General features: G+C 36.8%; 1 protein-coding gene across 1 annotated transcript; it reads right to left on the bottom strand.

Annotated features, from left to right (window-relative positions):
* Positions 1–11,261: 11,261 nt before the first annotated feature.
* LOC104883278 (YDG domain-containing protein At5g47150) lies at positions 11,262–12,002 on the bottom strand. Its single transcript, XM_010667766.2, has one exon. The coding sequence runs from the start codon at positions 12,000–12,002 to the stop codon at positions 11,262–11,264; it is 741 nt and encodes a 246-aa protein (XP_010666068.2).
* Between the last annotated feature and the right edge of the window lie 13,160 nt (positions 12,003–25,162).

Here is a 25,162-nt window from a genome sequence, read left to right as displayed (position 1 = left end):
AGTGTTAGGACAAGCTGCCCAATCTGCATCAGAGTAGGCAATAGCAACAGTAGGAGAACTGCTGCTATATAAGAAAAGACCAAAAGCCAAAGTGCCCTGCAAATATCTGAAAATTCTTTTCACAACATGAAGGTGAGTAGTACGAGGAGCATGCATAAATTGAGACACCATATTAACAGCATAAGTAATATCTGGACGAGTCATAGTTAAGTACTGCAATGCACCAACCATACTACGATAATCTGTGGGATTAGTAAGGAGTTCTCCATCAAGCAGAGACAATGTAACTCCAGAGACAACAGGAGTGGTAACTGGTTTAACAGTATGAAGATGATTAACTGGTTTAAAAGTATGAAGATGAAATTTACGGAGTAAATCAGAAACATACTTATGTTGAAACAAAAATAAACCAGAGGGAGTATGCACAACCTCAACACCTAAGAAGTAATGAAGATCCCCTAAATCCTTCATAGCAAACTGGGAAGAAAGAACAGATATAAATTTTGTGACAAGGACAGGACTACTACCGGTAAGGATAACTTCATAAACATATAATATAAGAATGATAAGATGACAACGGAACTTGGGGATGAATATGGAAGTGTCACAACTGCTGCACTTGAAACCAATAGATAATAGGAAATTACTGAAACGAGAGAACCAAGCTCGAGGAGCTTGTTTCAAACCATAAATGGACTTACGGAGACGACAAATATGAGTAGGTTTAGATGGATGAATAAAACCCATAGGTTGACGCATATAAACCTTCTCATGAAGAAAACCATGAAGAAATGCATTTTTGACATCTAATTGACGAATAGTCCATTTTAGAGAAACAACAATAGTAAGAATTGAGTAAACAGTAGTAGGCTTAACAACAGGACTAAAGCTTTTTAAGTAATCAATATATGCCTGCTGGTGATTTTCAAAAACGAGAAGCCTGGCTTTGAACCGCTCCACAGAACCATCAGAATTGTATTTGATCTGATAAACCCACTTACAACCAAGTAAAATTATTATCATAGTTGCGAGGTACCGAATCTCATGTGTCATTATTAATTAAGGCCTTATACTCATCAAGCATAGCCTGACGCTAACGAGAGTCTTTAGAAGCTTGTTTATAGTTAGTAGGTTCAGACTCGACAATAGTAGTATATAAGTTCATTAAGACCTTAGGCTTGGACACTCCGTCCTTCAACTGAGTAACCATGGGGTGATGGTTAAGGGCAACAAGAATAGACGAAGAGACTCGGGAAGAGGGAGATGCCGCGACTCAGACAGGTGAAGCAGAGGGCCCTTGTGTGTGCTGGACGAGGCCAACAACGTCACTTAGGCTAGACGCATTTTGGGCAAGCGTCGAAGGATTTGGAGCTGGACCATCGTTGGAGTCTCAGCGGGCCAGGCAGACACGAACGAAGAGGTGTGGGGAGGCCCAGCAAGCGATGATGCCTTAGCGGGCCAGGCAGATGAGGAGGGAAGGGAGGGGGGAGGCCCAGCGAGCGCTGGGGAAGCATCGGGCCTGACAGACGAGGAAGCAGGGTAAGGGGAGGCCCAGCAGCAGCTGGCTGGGCACGGTCCGAGACAACCACATAGCTGTGGGGAGGAGAGCAAGGCATCGAAGGCGATGCAATGCCAAGGGTTGGGGAGACATGCGACGAAGGAGGCCCACGGGCAACATTAATGAGGTTCCAATCAAAAGTGAGGACCATGGGGGATGTGTGGGACACAGTAGACGCAAGACCAACAAGAGCACGATAATGAAACTTATGTTCATGAAAAAGAACATGACGAATAGAGAGCACTTTGTTGGTAGTAGGGTCAAAACAACGATAACCTTTATAATCGAATGCATATCCAATAAAAACACAGGTTGTAGACTAAGGTTGTAGTTTGTGATTTTTAGAATTCAGGAATAAAGGGAAGTATTCACAGCCAAACGTTTTCAAAAAATGATAGGTGGGGGGACGATGAAATAATTTTTCAAAAGGAGAGACACCCTCTGGAACTGAGCTAGGCAATCTATTAATGGTGTAGATGGCAGTATATGATGCATCAACCCAAAATTCAGCAGGAAAATCAGAATGAATTATATATCATAGTGCGAGTCATTTCAATAATATGACGATGTTTGCGTTCAGTACACCATTCTGATCTTGAGTATAAGGACATGATTTTTGAAAAATGATGCCATTGTCACGAAAATGTTGTAGAAGAGGAGAATTATCATATTCCCTACCTCGATCACTTTGACAAATCTTAATTTTGCAATTAAAGTGATATTCAACCATCTTTTGAAACACAAGAAATTTAGAATAAGCTTTCGATTTTCGAAGTAAAGGATAAATCCATGAATATTGCGAGAACTCATCAACAAACACAACATAGTAACGATATAATTGATTTGACAAAACAGGAGATTGCCAAAGATCACTGTGAATTTTATATAATGGATATGGAGAAACATGTTCAATTGAATCAAAAGGTAAACAATGTATTTTTCCTAACTCTCACCATCTCTTTTGTTACAACACTAACGTTGATCCCATTAAGTTCCCACAAAGCCTTATTACTAACATTTTAAATTGCATAAAGAACAATAATACTGTAGTAGTACAACTTCCAAAACCCTAATCTAACTCCCTCACCACAACCACCCACCTTCCTAAGCTCGCCGGTGGCTGGCATCTCAGCCTCGTCGCCGCCAATCCTAACACTATCGCTCTTATTTATGTCGTCCCTCATCAGGCCCTGTCGCGTCTTCCCCCTACCCGGTTGTCGCCTGTAACACCCCTCTGGGGACCACGAGCTTGCTAGTAGATATTGTCCTCTCTGGGCCCTAGCCCGCAAGGTTTTGCTTTGGAGTGGGAACGACCTACCCAAAAGGCCTCTACTAGGTTGAGGTATCCACCTCTATATAAAGAAGGCTTTGTTCTCCTCAACTTCCAATGCGGGATGGCTTTTTACTCCATTTCCCCACCCCCCTTAAAGGGTGTCTGCGTCCTCGAAGGCACGACAGGACATCGAATCGGGCCCTGGCTTTGATACCATCTGTAACACCCCTCTGGGGACAATGAGCCCGCTAGTAGATATTGTCCTCTCTGGGCCCTAGTCCGCAAGGTTTTGCTTTGGAGTGGGAACGACCCACCCAAAAGGCCTCTACTAGGTTGAGGTATCTACCTCTATATAAAAAACGCTTTGTTCTCCTCAACTTCCGATGTGGGATGGCTTTTTACTCCCTTTCCGGGAAAGGGAGTAAAAGCCATCCCACATGGTAAGTTGAGGAGAACAAAGCCTTCTTTATATAGAGGTGGACACCTCAACCTAGTAGAGGCCTTTTGGATCGGCTGTTCCCACTCTAAAGCAAAACCTTGCGGGCTAGGGCCAAGTGAGGACAATATCTACTAGCGGGCTCGTGGTCCCCAGAGGGGTGTTACAGATGGTATCAGAGCCAGGGCCCGATTTGATGTCCTGTCGTGCCTTCGAGGACGCATACACCCTTTAAGGGGGGTGGGGAAAGGGAGTAAAAGCCATCCCACATCGGAAGTTGAGGAGAACAAAGCCTTCTTTACATAGAGGTGGACACCTCAACCTAGTAGAGGCCTTTTGGATCAGCTGTTCCCAATCCAAAGCAAAACCTTGCGGGCTAGGGCCCAGTGAGGACAATATCTACTAGCGGGCTCGTGGTCCCCAGAGGGGTGTTACATCGCCAATTATTCTTCCCCTCCCTCATAGTCGTGTAGGTTCCCTACCCCCGCAGTTGTGTCGGTTTCCCATCCCCTTCCTCGGTGTTCATCAGTTCCCTTCCCCGTAGTCACGTCGGTCTCCCTTCCCCTCCCTAGTAGTGCGTGGGTCTCCCTTCCGCTCCCCCTTTCTCGTGGTGCCTAGGGTTCGCGTTTTCCCGTCGAGTTTCCCTCCCTCTTCAGTTTGTCGTGTTGTGTCCCTCCTCCCTTGCCCTCTAGGTTGTTAGGTTACTTCCCCCTTTCTTTGTTTCCCTAGCCGTTCCCCTCCCCTGTTTTAGTCGAAGTCCCCTTTCCGCTCTCTGGTTTTTGGTCTGATTCCCCATCCCCCATCCCCGGTGTTTTGTCGTTTTTCCTTTCCCCCTCTCTAGTTTTGGTCGAATTTCCCGTCACCCTCCCCTGTTTGTGTTTTCGTCAAAGTGCTGATATGAATCTAGTAATCAGAGTTTTAGTTTGTTTAATGTTTGTTATGTTTTAGGCTTAGTTTAGTTTCTTCCAGATTCAGTAACCCTTGCCTTTTTGTGTATGTTTGTGCTTCGGTGTTAGGTAGCGGTGCTTGGTAGACAGTACAAGGTTCTTGGTTTCCTATGACAAAGGAAGATTTAGGAAACCTGGTTAGTAAAACCAATGATCCTGTAGTTGGCCATGCTGCTTTAGGAATTCGAGTGTTGGATAAGAAGAGAGGAGATGCTCAATTTAGATATGTTGTGCGTCATTCTTCTAGTTTTGGGATTATAGAGTTTGGATCTTCAGATACGTAAGTCGGGCGAACTCCATCAATTTAATTCACCCCGAGTTCTTGTATGTGATGGCTTTAGGCGTCATCACATTTTAAAAATATTGCATCTTATGGGAGACACTCCAATCAAATTTGGGGTAAGTTTTGACCTCCACACATTTCGAGTTTCAGTCTAGTGAGACTAAACTCTGGGCACCCTCTCAGGAGTCAGCAAAGGACGCGACTTCATTGTTAGTTGAATTAGTAAAATCCGAGGAGGATGTTTCTCTTCAAGGACCTTGGGATTTAGCGTCCACTGGAAATTGGGTCTACTAGATGTCATGCGACAATCTCTCTTCAAAGATTGTCAGTTTTTTTTTTATCTTAACAGATTCCCTCTCATATTAGGTCTTTTTCGTGAAGACGTATAACCCAACCCTACCCACCATAACTCAAGACAAGCATTTTTTGGACTAGACACGTAATAATTAGTTTTTTCTTAATAAAGTATGTACGAGCCAATGAAACTCATGCTAGTTTTAGTTTGTTTTGTTTGGTTGTATTAGCATTTGGCTGTACTCCCATTTTTAATTATTGTAAATTTTCTCTATGTAAAAACAATTGTTGCAGTAGTGACTTACCTAATAAACTAGGCAAGTCACGTGCGCGACTGATGTGCAAGTGTGAAAATTACCTTCTTTACTTGAATTTTGTATTCATTTACCCTTTTAATCAGAGACGAACAATAAGAAAGAAGATAAAGAATTGTATATTTAAAAATTGATGTAATAATACTAATACAACATGTAAATACACCTAACTAGAAAGTATTAAAGGAACATAGAATATTTAGGGAGATTTTTTTTTTGAACCATCTATAGGATAGGAAGCTAATCAAGGTCTTCCTACCAATACAATAATGCATTATATTCTAATGACAATAATATAAGAAAAATATTTATATATCATAATAACTCTAAACCCTCCCTCAAACTCAAGGTGGATGCTAAAAGCTCAGTTAGAGCTTGGATAAGAGTTTAATGAAACTCCTTGGGAGATATGCTTTAGTGAAAACATTTGTTGTTTGTTCTCTTGAGGACACAAAAATAAGATTAAGATCATTTTGTAACAAATGTACGTTGTCGAATAAAGTGACAATCAAGTTCGATGTGTTTTATAACAAATAAAATTGAGTTATTTAGTAGTATCTTCCATTTCAGATTATGATTTAGAAGTTTTTTGTCTAAAAAGATAATAGTTCATTTTACAAGTTTGGGAGTGGGTTGACCTCTTTTCCTCTCTGCTGGGCATCCCAAGTTGTAACCTCACAACCGATTCTTGGAAGAGATTGAGTGGACCTCATTTTTAAGTTCTTTAGAAATAATATTGGTAATGAGAAAATGCTTTGAGATGGATCATTTGAGAAGGATACGAATTTTGAAAATGATATCAGTTTGAAAATAGAATGGGATTGACCATGATGGAGACATGAGTCTAACTATATGTATATACATACATGGACTACACTACGCAAGCATATTAAACTCAATGACCGGGTCTTTATGGCAATAGGGAAGAGTCACTAAACTAAAAAATTTGGCCTTTATGGTAATAGGGACGACTAGAATTTGAACTTACATGGAGAGTAAGCAGGCTAGACTCAAAGATAAGACTTTTAAGGCAGCATGGAAGACTAGACTTTAAACTTACATGGAGAGTAAGCAAACTAGATTCAAAGATTGAGCCTTTATGGCAATAGGGAGGAGTAGCTTCGCCAAACTCAAGGATTGGGCTTTTATGAAAATAGGGAAGAGAAGCTTCACTAGACTCAAAGGTTGGGCCTTTATGGCAATAGGCTGGGAGAAGTAGTTTCGCTAGACTCAAAGGTTGGGGCTTTATGGTAATAGGGAGGATTAGCTTCGCTAGACTCAAAGGTTGGGCCTTTATTGCAATAGGGAGGAGTAGCTTCGCTAGACTCAAGGGTCAGGTCTTTAAGGTAACAAGGAGGTTTTAGAATTTTGACTTAGTCCTATACGGGCTTGAAATTGGAATTGACTAGGGTTTAAATGAAGATACAAACTTTTGAGTTTTTACACTTTTGGTTCTTAACTTGTTTAGAATATGGTAAGTTAAAATATTACTTCCTTTGTTTCTAATGTTATTGCAGCAATTGAGTTTTTACACTATTCACTTACCACATTTTCACTATCTATTGTGATTTTTATGTAAGTAAAAATGCAATCATGTGTGGTCTTGTTAGATTCGTCTTGATATATTCAGAATATTTAATTTTTATAATTTTTTTGTAAAAGTAATTAAAGATACTAATAGTTAAAGTTTTCCATTGGCCTGCAAGCATAAAAACTAAATTATTGCAATAGAAAAAGATTGGAGAAAGTACATACTAAAAATATTAGTATGTGAGTGAATCTTTATTAATCAAGGTGAAGGTACATATAGTAATATTGCAAAATTTAAGCGTTGGAAATGAAAGATCTATACATATTACAAAAGTTTAGGCCTTGCAACTAAAAGATTCAAAGAAAGTATATAAATTTACAAATATATTTGAATTAGGATCCAAAATAAGTACATGAGGCTACAACATTTTTGCCGCCATTGATGCCACATTAGAATTTACATCCTTTGGAGAATCCATTTTTGGAATAAGAACAAAGAGAGATCTATTCCATCCTTTCGGAATCTGCTCTGCGAGGCATTTAGTGGAGCTGGGCCAGAATCTGGGTGAGAGACATGGAGAGGAACCGGGTCAGGTGAGGAGGAAAGGGAAGGTGGGCCACAAATAGGACTAGGAGCAGTGGCGGGTGAAGGAGAGTCAGGTGGTGGGTCAGAAGAGGAAGCGGATGAATGTGGGCCTGAAAGAGGGCCAGCAGGAGGGAAGTGTGATGAGCTGTTTGGTGAAGGAGAGGGAAATGGGCCAGGTGCTGAGGATGGCCCAGACGGAGGAGCATTAAGGGATGAAGGGGACAGTTTGGGCTGGATTTGTAGGGGCAGTTGGAACAGTGGGTTGAAGAGTGGAAGAATATTCATCAAAATCAATGTGAATGCTAGAGGGAGTTGAAAACAAAATATCAGAAGGGAAGTAGTGATCAGTAGGATTAAGAAAAGGAAAGGTATCTTCCTCAAATTTGACTCTTGGTTTTTTTATTATGAGCAAAAGCAACGCATCCAAGAATACGAATAGCATCACAAGAGGGAATACGTCCAAAAAAACATTCAAAAGGACATTTGCCTTTGAGCAACAGAGAAGGTGTGCGATTGATTAAATGTGCAGCGGCTAAAACACATTCCCCCCAAAAGTGAATAGGTAAGTGGGCTTTAAAAGGAAGGGCATGAGCTCCATTTAGAATGTGTTGATGTTTACGTTCTACCCTTCCATTTTCTTCTGGAGTACCCACACAAGAAATTTGAAACAAGATGCTAGAGGAAGAGAAATAAATATGATCCACAAAGTATTATCAAACTCACCATTCAAGCAATTTGCAGGAACCTGTGGATTACCCAAACACGCCCGCTAAGGCTTTCCACTGCTCAGGACTGAAGAGAGATGAGGGGGAACTGATGCTGCCCGGAGCCTCGGTAGACGAAACCGAGCCACTGATGTTGCTGGCGGCAGCATTGGCACGGGCTGGACCATGGTTGCCACTGCCCCTTGGCCTTGTTGGGATAACCATGAACTTCATAGCAGTGGGCCAGACTGTGACCTTACTTCTTGCAATGGCTTTAAGTTATATGGGCCCAACATGAAGTAGAATTATGCCCGGGCTTCACTAGTAGAATAAATGCTTATTGCTGCAGTCATAAAGTGGCCTATTGCAGCGATTTTGGCTGCGCAGCAATTAAGGAGGAAACAATAGGTAATTAATATATTGTTGCGGTTTTAAACCGCAACAATATTTGAACGTATTGCTGCGATTTCTAGGTAAAACCACAACAATAGTTTCTTTTTTTAATATTAAATATATAGGTCTATTGCTGCGATTTCTTCCCAAAATCGCAGCAATAGATGCATAGTAGGGTAATTTTTTTTTTCATTTCTCAAAGTGTAAAATTTTTATAGTTATAGTACAATTATAATATAAACATAGCTACAAAAATCTACTGCATGCTAAAACAAATTCATTCACCATATTCATATCAAAATCAAAATTACAAATTCATGAACTCTAACATAAAATTCATTCCAAAAATTAAGAAACCCTAACATTTAAATAAAAAAAACATCTTCCAGCCTTGTCGACCCAGTAGATAGCCACGTTGAATTCCGAAAGCACAGCTTTGTTGACCCAGTAGATAGCATCGTAGAATTTCTAATGCGAGGCTTTGTAACCAGTTCGAAATTTCCGACAGCAAGACTGTCAGTCTGCCACTACCGGTTAACCCAGCCACCAAGTATAGCATAGCGCCATAAAAATTAGTTTAAGAGTAAACTTGTATTTATTCACCTGCATTGAGTTATCAACTTTGCTATAACGTCACCCCATTCATTACATTTATATCAAATTTATGCTCTTGGTTTGACGTTCAAAAATTAAAAAATCAGATCTGGTTTCAAATTCTTGTAATCTAAATCTGACATTTAGAAAATAAAAATAATAAAAGAAAGTTAAAAAAATAAACTAATCAAAACCAACGAAATCGGCGTGATAAAACCAGCCACCGTCAACATTCACCGACGAACCTTCGCGCGACGCCAACGAACCTTCGCGCGACCCTTTTGTCTCTCTCCTTCGATCTACTTATCTCCTTCGGATCTCTTTCTCTCTTCTTGCGGGTTGTTGAAGGCGGCGAACATGAGGCTAAAAACTTCGCTGAAGACACGAACGTGGAGGCTGGAACTTCGGTTTAAGGCACCGAAGCGGTGGAGGATGAGAGAGGATGAGAGAACGGCTGAGAGAGTGAGAGGAAAGAGAAGGAGAGAGAGGAGGCGTTAGATCTGAAGGGAAAGAGGCGCAGGAGAGAAGAAAGGAGGCCAAAAAAAACCCTAACATGCTTATGAGAGTGAGAGGAAAGGGAAGGAGAGAGAGGAAGGCGTGAGATCTGAAGGAGAAAAGAGGTGCATGACAGATGAAAGGAGGACAAAAAACCTTAACACGCCTTATATACTATTTTTAAATATATTTAATGATATTGCTGCGGTTTTTGTCAAGAACCGTAACAATATATTAAAATATTATTTTAATATATTGTTGTAGTTTTTGTCAAGAACCACAACAATATGTATGGTCAAATAGTCAACTTTTTTCAAAAAATTTCCTGTTAACACCATATTACTACGATTTTAGGCCGAAACCGCATCAATATCGTTATTTTATATCTTACATTTTCTTTTTACGTGATATACTGTTGTGCATGGGTAAAACCGCAGTAATACCACCGCAGCAATATGCCAATAAGCAATTATTCTACTAGTGCTTGTTACACTTACTAGAAAAAGGTCGAGAAGAGCTACGCCTAGCCGAAGAGGGTGAAGCCCGAACCGAGAAGCCCACAACCTTAGACAGGCCCGTTTTTCAGCAAATGATGGCTCAGAATTACGAACTCGTTCATCTTGTATGGCGAGATGATAGGCACAGTTTAAGGAAGGCAGCGGGTCTATGGACAGAATGTTGGTGCGCAATTGTGCATAAAAGTCTCGATAAAAGGCCCATGAGAAATTCATGCAGTTTAGAGGTTTCGCGACGTTGTGAATACAATTCCAAAAACGGTGCAAGAAGGAGAACAAGGACACACAATGGGAGGTTCAAGAAGAGACAATTCTTCCCACAAAGCATTCAATTTGCCATAGTAACTAGAAATGGACATGGTTTTAGTTTGTTCATAACGTGCAATAGAGGACTTAATTTGTTGAATACGAGGACCATTAGCAATAGAAAAACGTTGTTTAAGATGATCCCAAAGCGTACTAGCATCATGAAATTTTGTTAAAGTACTCTTCATCTTGGGAGTAATGGTGTTAGTACTCCAAGAAACAAGCCTGGCATGAAATGTGAGTCAATCTGATTCAGTGCAGGGGGTTCCGGTTTGATGATGGAGCCATCGAGAAAACCAAACTTGCGACCGGCAACCAAAGTGAGACGAATGTCAAACGCCCAATCCGCATAATTGTCATGGGTTAGACGAGTTGGTGTGATGAAATCACCCGGACGATCTTGTGGTCCGAGAAAGAAAGGAGAGGAAGGATCAAGTTTTGAGGGAGGCGGCATGTCATCGCCTGCCATAGCCGGAAAAAAAATTGAGGTGTTTTTGAGGGTTTGTTAACCTGCTCGTGATACCATGACAAAGTGATAATAGGCACAAAAACAAGTCTTAGGGTTTTCTCATTGATCTCATGAATATATATTACATAAGTCCTAAAGGAGATAGAAATCTAGGAGAATAATATGTGTCCTAAGAAGATAAGGAAATATATATACAAGAATATCTCAAATATTCGGAATATCTTAACAGTCTTTCCTCGCACACAACAATCTATTCACGAGGCTTTCCCGCAAAGCTTCCTAATCAACTTTTGCTTGTTTTTTCATTTTTGATGATGCATGTACCAAATTTATCCTAAGTAAAAGCATGAACATTATCAAATTTTCAATGTGATGAGTAAATAATCAGGATTAAACATGAAATCTTTTAGTTTAATGAATAACCCTAAATTAAAACGTAAAAAAAGAACAGAAGCAAGATACCTAAATTAATAGATGCATATAATTGCAAACGAGTTGTCTACTTTATCCTAACGTATATAATTATTATTTGTGCAAGATTCTTAATTACATGAAATAACCAAATTAGTAGTACCTTTTCCACTCAATGTTAATCTGACCAGGGCACCTGACTAGCCTAAACTTTAATTGCATCTTTCTAGTCGAACCTCTTTCCTTGTAGCATTCAACCACTTTGTACAACCCGTCATAGATGAAAGTCGTACTTTTTTTCCCACAAGACTTAATTCCACGAACAACCCTCACATAATTCTGTGCATCCATGCTATTCTTCAATGCCAGATTACCCCTTTTAAGCTCTTGATCTTTAACGTCTTTACCTTTGGGATCAAAAGTACCTCCTTCCCCTGTGTATAAAATCTCTTCCTGCATCACCATCTTGTCAAAGTAACCTTCGGTGGCAACGACACAAGTTGCCAATAGTTGGCCATGAGCCAACTGTATGTAGTCAATTCCTCGAATGATAAAAGAGTGGATGCCCATGATCATAAGCTGGAGCCTGAAATCAAATCTATCTCCTACTTCAACGCCGTCTACTGGCCCTATAGTCTTAGGTATTTTTAGCAACTTTTCGTTGCTCTTCAGCACATTCCACGCCTTTAGATCATTTCTCTGGGATGACTTGTTTCCTTCTAGTTTACTAAATGACTCATACAATATGTCAAATAATCTCTTCACCTTTCGTTTTTTTGTCACTAGTTCCGTTCCATAACTTCTATTACATTCGAAACTTTCATAATGCGCTTGATGAACATAATTAATTATTTCATCTTCTAAGTCTTGCTGAATCGATCTAGAGGGAATCATTTTGGCATGACCAAAATGATTCACAATTTTACAAGTTAGGCTATTTATGTGCCCGACTGACGGACTTGTCCTTGAAGCTGTTTTCGAGACTTTGCCGTAGTAACATGAATATTTTGGCTTGCTCGAAATTTCATTAGTACTATGGAGTAAGTGCTCAAAATTACGAGACCTCATACAATATTGCAAATCTTTGAATCTACAAAATTGTTTACCTTTTGTCCTAGTAGAATGGGTTGTTCCACATTTTTTCGTGGATAATGTTCCACTATGATTGTTCTTAGTAGAATGGAGTGTTCGACTAGATATGCTCCTACTAGAATGGAGTCTTCCCTTGCTCTTCTGGTAGTTGCTATGGAAATGTTCTTGGGATCTTGAATAGGAGGATCCATAGCAAGCACTAAAATTGGTAGAGCCAAAGCCCATTGTGTGCACAACTGCAAAATCCAAAAGATAAGAGTAAATATGAGAAATCATGACCGATTCCACGTCCAATCTAAAGGTGATCATAGGCCCCATCGGGTTTTGGCAAAAAAAGTGTGTATTTCGGGCCAAAGCATCGTGCCATGTTGGGTCAAACCAAAATTCTCGCGTCAAAAAATACTAATTTGGGTTGTGCCAAGCAAACTTCTTAGGTCGGGCCAATTTTGAGCCTAATTTTTAAGATTTGGGTTACCCCTGACCTTTTTCTGCCCAAAAATCAAGCTAGATCCGAACCGCATGTCGAAAAATCGTGCCTGAAACCCATCCATTTTCCGGCCGAGCTCATATTAGTCACCTATTGTCCAATCTAAGTGTTTTTAATTTACGACATACCCTTAGATGTCAAAGGACATAAATTTACTGTGAAAATAGAAAAATAGTTGCTCCTTTAATAAGTATTTTTTCCCGGTCTGTTTAAGACATGGGTAATGCAGAAAGACATAGTTAGACCACTTAAAAGCCCAAATAAAGTTTATTTATCCCATAGCCAATGGTATTAAATGATTATCATTTTTTTGGGGTCCCTTTCGAGAATTCGTCGTAAGATGGATTTTCTCTGGGCTGCCCTCGCACATGACCACTCACACAGAGGCCCAACAATAGAAAAAGAAGAGAAAATAGATAAAACAACAATACATATATTAGAAAAAAAGGGGTAAAACTTTTATTTAAATTCATATGCGACCAATGATATTAAAATGCCGAAAAGTAAGCATCCTAGCCTAGAAGTAAAACTAGGGGGTGTTTGGCAGGAGAGTTTTGGACTACTCTTGGAGTTTTGACTAGTCAAAAATTCTAAAATGGGTGTTGGGTAAGAGAGAGTTTTAGAGAGAGTGTTGGAATAAAAACTCTCAAAATGAAAAACCTCATAATAGTTGCTTTTTCTCCAAAGGATTAGGTAAAATATATTCTATTGAGGGTGTTAGGCAATTAGAGTTTTGGAGCAAAAATAGAGTTTTGGACCAGTTTTAGAATTTTGACTAGTAAAAAACTCTAAAAGGATTGTTTGGTAAAGGAGAGTTTTAAAGAGAACTTTGGAATAAAAACTCTCAAAATGAAAAAGCTCCTAATAAGAACTTTTTCTTTAGAGGATTAGGTAAAAGAATGTTCAATGAATTTTTTGCCTCTAATAATATATAATACTAAACATATGTATTAAAATGTCTACAAAAGTCATTTCAAACAAACAAATTGCAATAAACTTTTAGCAATCAGTTAATTATTACCAAACACATTTATAAAAAAAAGTTGTCAAATCAACAGTCAAATCTGCTTAAAAAAAAGAGTCAAAACTCTAACATCAAACTCTAAACTCTAAACTCTATTTTTCCAACAGGGTCTGACTTCTTTGCCTCTAATAATAATACTACAGATGTATATTAAAATGCTATAAATGTCGTTTTACACAAACAAATGACAATAAGCTTTTAACAATCAGCTAATTGTTACTAAGCACATTTAAAGAAAAGTTATTGTCAAATAAGCAATCATATCTACTTAATAAATAGTTAAACTCTAACAACAAACTTTAAAATCTAAAATCTAAACTCTATTTGCCAAACAAGTCCTATATTATATTACCTTGAGTCTTGACAACACCAAAAATATACTTCACATTCTTCCTTTAAATTATTTAAAACAGTATCCTAGCACATGTTTTATATTCTACTCTGTGTTTTTTTATAAAATTGGTCATATCGCCAGGTTGTCAAGAGTGTTGACTATCAATTGTTACTAATTAACACTTCATCCCCTAAAAAAAACACTTCATCCGTTTCTTAATATATACTTCCTTTGTTCTTTAATAATTACAACATGTAGGAGTTACACATTTTTTAAGGAGATGAGAGAGATAAAGAGACATGAACAAGGGGACTCATGTGATAAGGAGAGATATAGAGAGAAAACATAGTCAAATTTAGTAATATTGCAATTAATATAAAATTTTTAAATATGGATAATGTTGCAATAATAAAAGAATGGAGTAAATATATCATATTGTCTTTTCATTCTATTTAGATATTATCTTTGCTCATATTTAATTACTAATTTTTAAAGATATACTCCCTCTATTTTTTTTATTGTTCTCACTTAGAATCTTGACACTATTCATAATTAGAGAGAATCTTCTCAATTTTTTTCAATTTATAAGAAAAAATATAGTCATGTGGGATCTTGTTTGATTCGTCTCAATTAGTACATTATTAATATTCAATCGTTATAATTTTTACTAATATATGATGAAAGATATTTAAGTTCAAAAATGTGCATTGGAAGATGTGTAAATGGAAAGTGAGAAATATAAAAAAAAAAAACAGAGGGAGTATATCATTAATGTATATTTTCAAAATAATATATTTTTTTAATAATTTTTTGTAATATATAATAAAATATATTAATGATCAAAGTTGTGCATCGACATATGTGTCCAGTCATATGATATATCTATTAAAAAATAGAGAAAGTATAGAATAGCGGGCTCTCTAGTTAGAAATATTAATATTCAAAATACTCCATCCATTTGTTTTAATGTGTTGTAGTTCACTTTAGAAAATAACCAAAAAAAGCCACCAAAAAGCAAGACCGAAAGGGAGCAAAAGCTAATTTTATTTTAGGAAATGTAAAAAGAACATTAAAACATTAGAGAGAGAAAGGTAAGGCAGGTGGGATGGTTTGTGGTGAACTGGTGGGTTAATAAAAGGAATGGTAGACCGGATGAGATAGAAAAGTGAATGAATTTTTTTAGGGGAAAAAGCGAGTGAATTTGATGCAATATGTTACTACATATAATAAAGTGAAAGTGTAATAATTAAATAAAAATGGTATAAAAAGAAATTTACTAAAAAAAACAGAGATAATATACTGTAAACCGAAAAAGTAATGAGAATAAATAATAGGAATTGTTAGGATTTCTGCAATATACTGTGAACTTAGTAGATACTATCTCCGTTTCCTACATATCTTCCTTGTTACCGTTAATACAAATACTAATGAGAATCAATTTGGGTGGGGAGTGGGGTGGGTAAAGTAGGAGAGAGAAAGAGTGTAAGATAAATAAACAAATGAAAAGGAATTAAAGTAGGAGAGAGAAAAAGAGTAAATTTGAATTAATAATATAATGGTGGACCATATGATAGGTACATGAGAGGGTAAAATGGGAAAAAAATTTCAATAAGGAATAAAATAAAAGAGAAAAGATCTTTTGGAAACGTACTTAAACAAAAAGAGGGAAGAGGGAAGATCTTTAGAAAACGGAGGGAGTATTAAAGAGCTAAGCATATCTTTGAAACAAATAGCTCCACATAGACTACAAAATCTCATAAAAATTTCTTACAATAATATATCTTATGGGGGTAATTTTTGGCCAAATAACGCCACTTAAGTGGCCTTTTTAAATAAGGGGAAAAAAAAAGATACGTTGCCTTCAAAATATACTTGATTAACTTGTAAAATGACTCCTTAAACTTACTAGCGGATCGTTTTAGGTTAAAAATGAGTGAGGTGATTTTACAAAATTATACTCCTGGTTTTTATAAACTTTTAAGAGAAATAGGTTGTGACTTGTGAGTCATAAAAAGAAGCAAAAATTAATCTCTATTATATAAGGGAAGGGAGAACAATAGTATCCTCTTTCGACATGCCTATTTTGCCCCTCTTTCCTTTCTAAATTACAAAAAGAATGTCAAAATCAAAATCGGCACTCAAAGAAAACTGTGAAAATTAATTTACAACACTCATTCACAAAGCACTTAAAAGAAGAAACTTTACGAATCACTCATACACTTGACAAAATCACGTTACAAAAATCACGCAAATCACTCACATAATCAGGAAACTTTATTAAAACTTAAAATTAACATACAAACTAAAACTAATAACCTAGAATGAACCATTCACGATTAATGGTGTGTCATGATAGAAAATAGAGGTGTATTTGTAGTGAAATCAGAAATTAGAAGTTAGACAAGAAAAAAAATTATTTACTTTTTCATAGTGTTCCCTATATATAATGAAACTTTTACATATATTTGGACCTATCTTTTTCTATTATATAATAGTGATTAATTATCAAGGTAAAAAGGTTTATGTAAAATATCATTCAAGAGATCTATATTATATAAGGAAAGGGGGGAGCTATGATGTCCCCGAATGAAGAGACTATGTTACCCGGCCTCCTTCCCATTCTAAATTACAAATTCACTTACAAATCAAAGGTGGCTTCAAACAAAAATACGAAAAATATAATTATAACAATCACTCACAAGTCAACTAAAATCATAAAATTGCATAATTTACATTATGCAAATCACTAAAATGAGAAAACTTTACAAAAACTTAAAAATTTACTTACAAACTACTCCCTCCGTCTTTTATTAGTTTACCCATTTCTTTGGAGCACATTTGCCGAGATACTAATTTGAACCTTAATATCTCTAATTTTCGATAAGCAAAAATTACAAAAAGTTGATATTTGGATAATACACATTGAGACGAATCCAACAAGATCTCACATGACTATATTTTTCCTTAAATACAAATTACAAAAGATAGTCAAAGTCATGTATGTGAATAGTGTCAAAAGTCAAAAGGGGTAAACTAATAAAAGACGGAGGGAGTACAACCTATGAAAAAATTGACTTGAAATCAAAGTAACTGAAAAAATTATAATAGAAATCATAAATAAATTCAATAGAATTTCTATTTTGTTCATAGAATTTAACTTTGAAAAGTAAAAAAAAAAAAACAAAAAGAATGGTGAGAGACCTAAGTGACAGAAACTAAACCAATCAGATTTTGCAACTAAAACCAATTATACTTTGTATGTCTAATGTTCAAATTTGACTCTTATGCCGAAGAGAATCGAGTTTCTATTTCGGAAAAAATTGAAGCACGCATCGCGTGAAAAAATTTCTAGTTTATTATAAGGAAGGAATGTAGGTCATAGATGGAGAAACTTTATTATAAAGATAATAATATAAAATTAGTAGGACCATTGAGGAAAAAAATCAGTAACCTAATATAAAAACCAGGGAAAGTATTATAAGATGGCTTACTCAAGATTTACCGCCACATAAACATAATATTACAATAATTGTGCAGACTATTCGATATAACACACCCTTTAAATAAACATCAAGCACATGCAAACTTCTTCATATTACATAGAAATCCATCGATTGTGAACAAAAAGTGTTTGCTTACGACAATTGATGTTTTTAAGCGGTACACAAGTAGTATAAACATTATGAAGCAAAAGATTTGACGGCATCAAAAACTTTAAAAAACTGAAAAGTGATTCTAACGACTGGAAAATAAGCAAATATACGTAGATCAAAATCAAAATGATACAATTCACTTACTTATTTACGTAGAAGCTTTGGTGATTCTTAGATCAATCTACCAAGGTCCTGCAATCATATATGAATGCATCGCAATAGGTGTATTATATAGCACATAGATACCAGTATACCACAATTCCACAACTGATACCAACTCTTCTCAATCTATATCACTAAAATTCTAGATAGAATTTACACCCAAATTATTAGCAGATTCAATTTTATCATTTATACCGTTAAAGTTTAAACCTATTTATCTTTTCAAATAATACAAAGAAAAAGAAATAAAAGCAAAATATATCTTTTCACCATCTTCCCCTCTAATTTTTTTTTTAGAAAAATAAACAAATTGATATACACATCACTTAAACGGTTAAACCTGTAAATCTATTCTTTATCTCCTTATCTCTCCTCTTCTAATTTCTGAATGATAAGAATAATATAAAATACAAAAAAAAAAAATTGTACTTTGCACTGTCAAATTGATTATTTTAAAAATTCGTGTTGAGAAATCTTCAAAATTTAATAGGACTATATTTTTCCTAATTTACAAATGATGGTGAATGTGAAATATATACATGGTGCAAAAGTTCAAACTGTGTAGAGTAAACACATTTCAAGAAATTAATATTTTTATGAGAAATTTGAACACTCATAACAAGAAGTTAATGGCGGAGGAGATATAGGGTAAATGAGCCAAATGAGTTGAGTGGGTTAGGAAAGAGAGATTAGGATAGGGGTAAGTAAGGGTTAGAGGGTTAATGGGGTCAAATAGAGCTTAATGACTAACCTTTCGTAGTCACTATATTAAAGATATTATGTGATTTTTTTTTTGAAAAATGGGGGTATATGATGAATTTTAAAACTTGTAAGGAATTATGGCGTCAAAAAAAATTATCAGGAGTATATGATGAGAAAACCATATATTATATTATTGAACTTATTTTATCCTATTTGAACTTTTTTTATATTACTTGAACTTATCTTATTTAATGTAATATCCCAAACTTTTAACTCGTCTTTATTCGTACTAATCTTGTTTATTAACTAAAAAGCGACTTTTACTTTTTTTTATAATATAATAAAGATTAATACTATTTTCTATAATGTGCCTTTAAGTAGGTTTCTAAGTTATTTCAACAATAATAATTTTAATAAGTAACTTTTTTTCAACCACTAATGTCTTTAATCAACTTTCTAAACATTTTAAGTATTGGATCTTGGGTTAGAAATAAAACCTAAAAATCTATTGTCCAATTATTAAGCCCAAACAAGAGTATCCATATGCTGAATTTGGCCCAATTATACTCCAAATATCAGAAAAAAAAAGAAAAAAAAAGGGAGCCCATCTTTTCTCTGCTTCCTCCATTCCTGCGTAGTGCGTACTACTACGATGGGAAAACAAACCATGGTTAACTTTCTCTTGTTTTACAACCCCAACAATTATTCCCACCAAATTCCTACTCTCACAATTTGTATATGCCCATCGAATTGTTATGAAACCTCTAGTTTTTGCCATCTGATTTCTTATCTTTTATGGACTAAATTACTCAAATACTCCCTCCATCCTCTATTAGTTTACCCATATTTTTTTAAGGGTGTTCCTTATTAGTTTACCTCTCTTTTTTTTTTTGCTATTTTTGGAATGGGACCAAAAAACTTTTCATCACACATACATTCAACTTTAATATAAAATAATAGTTTCTCTTTCTTTCTATGACCCGCAATATTATTTCGCCTAAAACTCTATGCAAAAGAAAGGCGTAAACTAATAGAGGAAGGAGGGAGTAATAGTTTTAGTAATTTAAAATTCTGAAAATCCATCTTTTGAGATAGTCACGAATCTATAAATAGGAGGGAATGATTCGAACTTTGCATCACTAATCAACAAGTTCAAAAATTAACCCAAATAAAATCTCTATTACATAAGGGAAGGGGGGAGCAACAGTGTCCTCTTTTGAACTGACTATTTTGCCCTCCTTCCCTTTCTAAATTACAAAAGGAATCTCAATTTCCAAAATGGGGGTCAAACAAAGCCACCGGAAATTAATTTCAACAATCACTCAGAAATTATTTATATGAGGAAACTTTACAAATGACTCATAGAGTTGAGAAAATCACGTTGTAAAAATCAAGCAAATCACTCAAATGATCAGGAAACCTTACAAAAACTAAAAATTAACTTACAAACTAAAATTAATATACTAGGACGTAAGTACATACAAAAACATTCACAAAATTCACTTACAAATCATTGTTCTCAATATAAATACGCATATAAGACTTGAGAAACAAAAAAAACTATTAGAAAGGGAAGGAGGGCAAAATAGTCAGTTCTTTTTATGATGTTCTTTATATGACGATATTTAGTAAAGAACATCATACTGATTATAAAAGATCATACGCATATAAGACTTGAGAAACAAAAAAAACTATTAGAAATCACAAAAATGAATAACAACATAAAAAGAACATGAAAGAATCTTATTCACAAAATGGAGGTGAACTTAAATACTAACTCACATTTTCAGTTTGTTTATTACTTAGTATTAGGCCTAAAAATATCATCGCACGCATCGCGTGCACAAAAAGCTAGTGAGTTAAAACTCATTCTTCATCCTCTGTTTTCTTCTTCTTTCGGAACTTTAAACAACCAAGCAACCACCACAACTCCACCACTCGGCCACCAACGAGAGCCGCCAGCAACACCTGATCGCTAGCCAACGCCACCTCTCTTCCCTTCCTTCCTCGCTGCACTTCCTTTTCCCTTCAAACTCTCACCCTCGCTTCATTCTCTCTCTCGCGACCCCACTCGTACACCGTTGCACCAGCTCTGCCACCGCCGAGATAATGCCGCCCACTGCCAACCATCCTCCGGCGTAAACCCAGCCAGCAGCCCCATTCCTCTCCTACTCCCTCCTTTCGTGTGTTTTGCTTAAGAAGACAAAGTTGCTCCTGGTGTTCCTTTCACAATGCAGTTGATGCAATTCGAGCCGAGCCTCCTTTTGTTTTCTAAGCCCATCTAAGTACGTATATAATACTTCCCTAATTTCTATTTTACATACAATAGTCAAGTTATGACCAACCTATACATATTGGGATATTACTATCTTATGCAAGTCTAATATTTTGGATTTTATAATTGACACTGTCAAATATGATAAACCGGCTCAACCGATTTCTCATTCAACTCCACAATATATACGAGTACAATATTTCCTAAAATCTATCCTATTATTTTAGGAAAAGATACATACGACCCAAAGACATACATATACAATATTCACAGGATAATTAGGAATATTCACAGAATAATTCCTAATTATCTTAACATCCCCCCTCAAGATGGAGCATGTAAATCACGGATGCCCATCTTGTCAAGAAAAAACTCAAACTGCGCCTTTCCTAACGCTTTGGTAAAAATATCCGCCAGTTGAACCTTCGTAGAGACTTACGATGGTGTAATCACTCCTTCCTTGATCGCATCTCGAATAAAATGACAATTTGCTTCTATGTGCTTCGTCCTTTCATGAAAAACTGGATTATTTGCAATATGCAGTGCAGACTGACTATCACAAAACATATTCATACCTTGCTTATGTTCCACCCCCAAGTCTCGTAGAAGTTGCTTCAACCATTTCAGCTCACAAGTCAAAGCTGCCATAGACCTATACTCAGCCTCTGCAGAACTACGAGAAACCGTGTGCTGCTTCTTAGTCTTCCACGAAACCGGTGTCATACCAAGCAAAACAAACCAACCAGTCAACGACCTCCGAGTCAAGGGACAACTGGCCCAATCTGAATCACACTACCCTTCCAACTGTAGTTCACTATCCGACTGTAGTAAAATACCTTGACCTGGACATTTCTTCAAATATCGTACTACCCGGAAAGCTGCCTCCCAATGCTCTTCCCTAGGAGACTGCATAAATTGTGACAAAATATGGACAGAGTAGGCCAAATCCGGCCGTGTAACTGCCAAGTACAGCAAGCGCCCAATCAAGCGCCGATATTTCTCCCCATCTTCTAACTCTTTCCCTTTATCTAATGCCAACTTGTGATTTTGCTCCATCGGAAAGTTTGCAGGCTTAGATCCCAACAACCCTGTTTCAGAAATAATATCCAAAGCATATTTCCTCTGACAAACATAGAAACCATGCTTATTACGGGCTACTTCTAACCCCAAAAAATACTTCAATGCCCCTAAATCTTTCATTTTAAAACAATCACACAGATACGATTTAAAACTCTGCATTGCAAAAGTGTTATTTCCTGCAATGATCATATCATCCATATAAATCAACACTTTTAATTGTAATGCACCCTTGGACAAGGTGAACAATGAATAATCTGAATATGACTGTTTGAAACCATATTTTTTCAGAGTCGTTGACAACTTCTCAAACCAACACCGGGGAGCCTGTTTTAAACCATACAATGATTTCCTCATCCTACAAACCTTATCTGACTGATCTTTATGAAATCCGGGTGGAATTTTCATATAAATCTCTTCCTCTAAATCTCCATGTAAGAATGCATTGTGTACATCCTTCTGATGTACATCCCAATTTTTAACTGCTGCTACGGATAAGAAAGTACGTACCGTAGACATTTTCGCCACAGGAGCAAATGTTTCATTGTAATCAATACCTTCCTGTTGGTGATTTCCGAGACATACCAACCTTGCTTTCAATCGTAACAAGTTGCCTGCTTCATCTCTCTTCTCGGTATACACCCATTTGCTTCCTAAAGCTTTCTTCCCTGCCGGTAGTGTCTCCAAGGTCCATGTACCTTGGTCTTCTAATGCTTTGATTTCGGATGCCATTGCATTCCTCCACCCTTCATATCGCATCGCTTCTTTGAATGATTTTGGAATACAGGCTTCTGTCACTGCAGCAATATAATTTCTATGTTTTGGAGAAAAGCGGTCATAATTAACAAAATAGGTTATAGGATACGGAGTACCTGAAGACAATGTTGTTGCGGGTGAGGACGAAGATGTGACTTTATTTTCCCGTACAGTATGTGTAACACAATCACGAAGCTTCACCGAAGGGTACTTAATTCGCTTTCCACGACCCATGTCATCATCCCTTAACTCCTCCACGTGAACCACTACTCGTTCGCCATCTCGAGCTGCTGTAGCAGCTCCCTTTGCGGCAGCAGCAGGCTGTGCCACGGCCTGCCTGCGGTCCGCCTCTCCTTGCCACGGGTAGGCTGTGGCCTCGTCATCTCGAGCTGATGTAGCAGCTCCCTTTGCTGCAGCGGCAGGCTGTGCCACGACCTGCCTGCGGTCCACCTCTCCTTGTCGCGGGTAGGCTGTGGCCTCTTCTGTGGCAGCAACAATATGCTGTTCATTCCTCACCCGTACATCCTCTACTTCCTTCTCCAACACTCCTAAATTCCACCCCTCAAACTCATCTCCCCCTTCGCCAAAATCAACAACATGATCATCATCAACATTTGCATATTTACTTAAAGACTCATCCACATTATCAACATTAACATAAGGAAAAATATGTTCATGAAACTCAACATCCCGAGAAACAAAATACTCCCGTGTCTCCAAATCAAATACTCTCCATCCCTTTTGACCAAAAGGATAACCCACAAAAATACATTTCCTACTCCGAGACTCAAATTTATCCCCTTTACTCCTTTGATTATGGGCATAACACAAGCATCCAAATACACGAATAAGATTATACGGGGGCAATTTTCCAAATAAAAACTCATATGGGGATTTATTTCCCAGAACAACAGATGGTGTACAATTAATCAGATAACAAGCCGTCAATGCACACTCCCCCAAAATTTAATAGGTAAATTGGCCTGAAAACGCAAAGCTCTAGCCACATTCAGAATATGTTGATGTTTTCTCTCCACACGCCCATTTTGTTGAGGAGTCCCAACACAAGAAGATTCAAAGATAATGCCATTCCTCACAAAATAATCTTTAAGATGATTAAATTCAGTTCCATTATCACTCCGAACCATCTTTATGTCTTTGTCAAATTGGCGTTTAATTAATGCAATAAAATTAAGAAAAGTAACTTCAACATCATTTTTATTGCGAAGTAAATAAATCCAAACACCTCGAGAAAAATCATCAACTATTGTTAAAAAATACCGAGCACCACAAGACGAAGGTACGCGATATGACCCCCACAAATCGATGTGAACTAAATCAAACAAACCACTAGCCTTATTTTCACTAACAGAAAAGCTATTTCTAGTTTGTTTGGCCCTACAAACATCACAGACATGATTTTTATTTTTTCTAACCGAATTACTCACAGGCGGGAGTAATTTGAGTACTTTCTCCAAAGGATGACCCATTCGTTGATGCCAGAGATCCACTACACAATCCACGGCACGAACCTTCACACACGGCACCCCCCGGAAAAAATAAAGTCCATCTTGTCTTTCACCCACGCCAATCACCGTCCTCGTCGACTGGTCCTGAATAACACAAATTTTGTTAGAAAATTGAACCATACAATGCTTTTCATCACATAATTGTGTCACAGAAATTAAATTACAATTCAAATGCGGAACAAATAAAACGTTATCAATCACCAAACCAACCTCCAAGGTAACCGAACCCAATTGATTCGCGTTTACTGTTCGTCCATCGGGTAAACCAACCGGACAATTTTGTATGGTGATAACGTTTTTCATGATTGATATTGTAATCCCCCACATTTTTAAAGGATTTTCATAAATATATTAAGGTATTTATGTAGTTATATTTAAATCCAAATGAGTTTGGAAAATGATTTGACTTTTAAAAAGGGTTGACTATTTTAAAAGTCAACTAAAAATATTTTTCATAGCTTAATAAAATTTGTAATATTTTAATTAAGATGTTTTAAATAAGAGTTTAATTATTAAAAGCATATTTGAAAAGAAAACTTAATGGAATCGAAAGCCCAAAAGTAATAAAAAGGGAAAGGATAATTTGATGACTAAAGTCCTAATAAGCCCATCTTGTTAGTCATCAAAGTTTTAATTATTGAAATTTCTTTTCCTAAGCCCAAAAGGATTAGCCTATTTAAATATCCTAAAAACCCAAATTTTGCCCTACACTCTATTTTCTCTCTCCTCCCTTGCACGTATTCCGAATTCTCTCTCTCACTCGACATTTTCTCTCTCCTCTTCCTCTTGAGCGTGAGTTTCATATTTTCCTCTCAAAATGTTTCTTCTTCGCTAAGTAACGTTTCTTGTTGAACAAGAAACGTCACAAAACTTGATTGAACCAAGAAAGCTGCTGCCGCCACCTCTTGCTGCTGTCACAGCCGCCGGCACTCTCCTTCCTCCTATTTCGGTTGTTTTTCTTTA

This window comes from Beta vulgaris, chromosome 9, assembly GCF_026745355.1.
Source record: "Beta vulgaris subsp. vulgaris cultivar EL10 chromosome 9, EL10.2, whole genome shotgun sequence".
In the NCBI taxonomy this organism is placed as follows: Eukaryota; Viridiplantae; Streptophyta; class Magnoliopsida; order Caryophyllales; family Amaranthaceae; genus Beta; species Beta vulgaris.
Note: the sequence above shows the minus strand (reverse complement) of the source record. Positions and strands in the feature narration are given on the sequence as shown.

Bases quoted from the DNA above. Each gene is read 5' to 3' on its own strand.
- LOC104883278 (XM_010667766.2), bottom strand. From the start codon at position 12,002: ATGATTCCCTCTAGATCGATTCAGCAAGACTTAGAAGATGAAATAATT.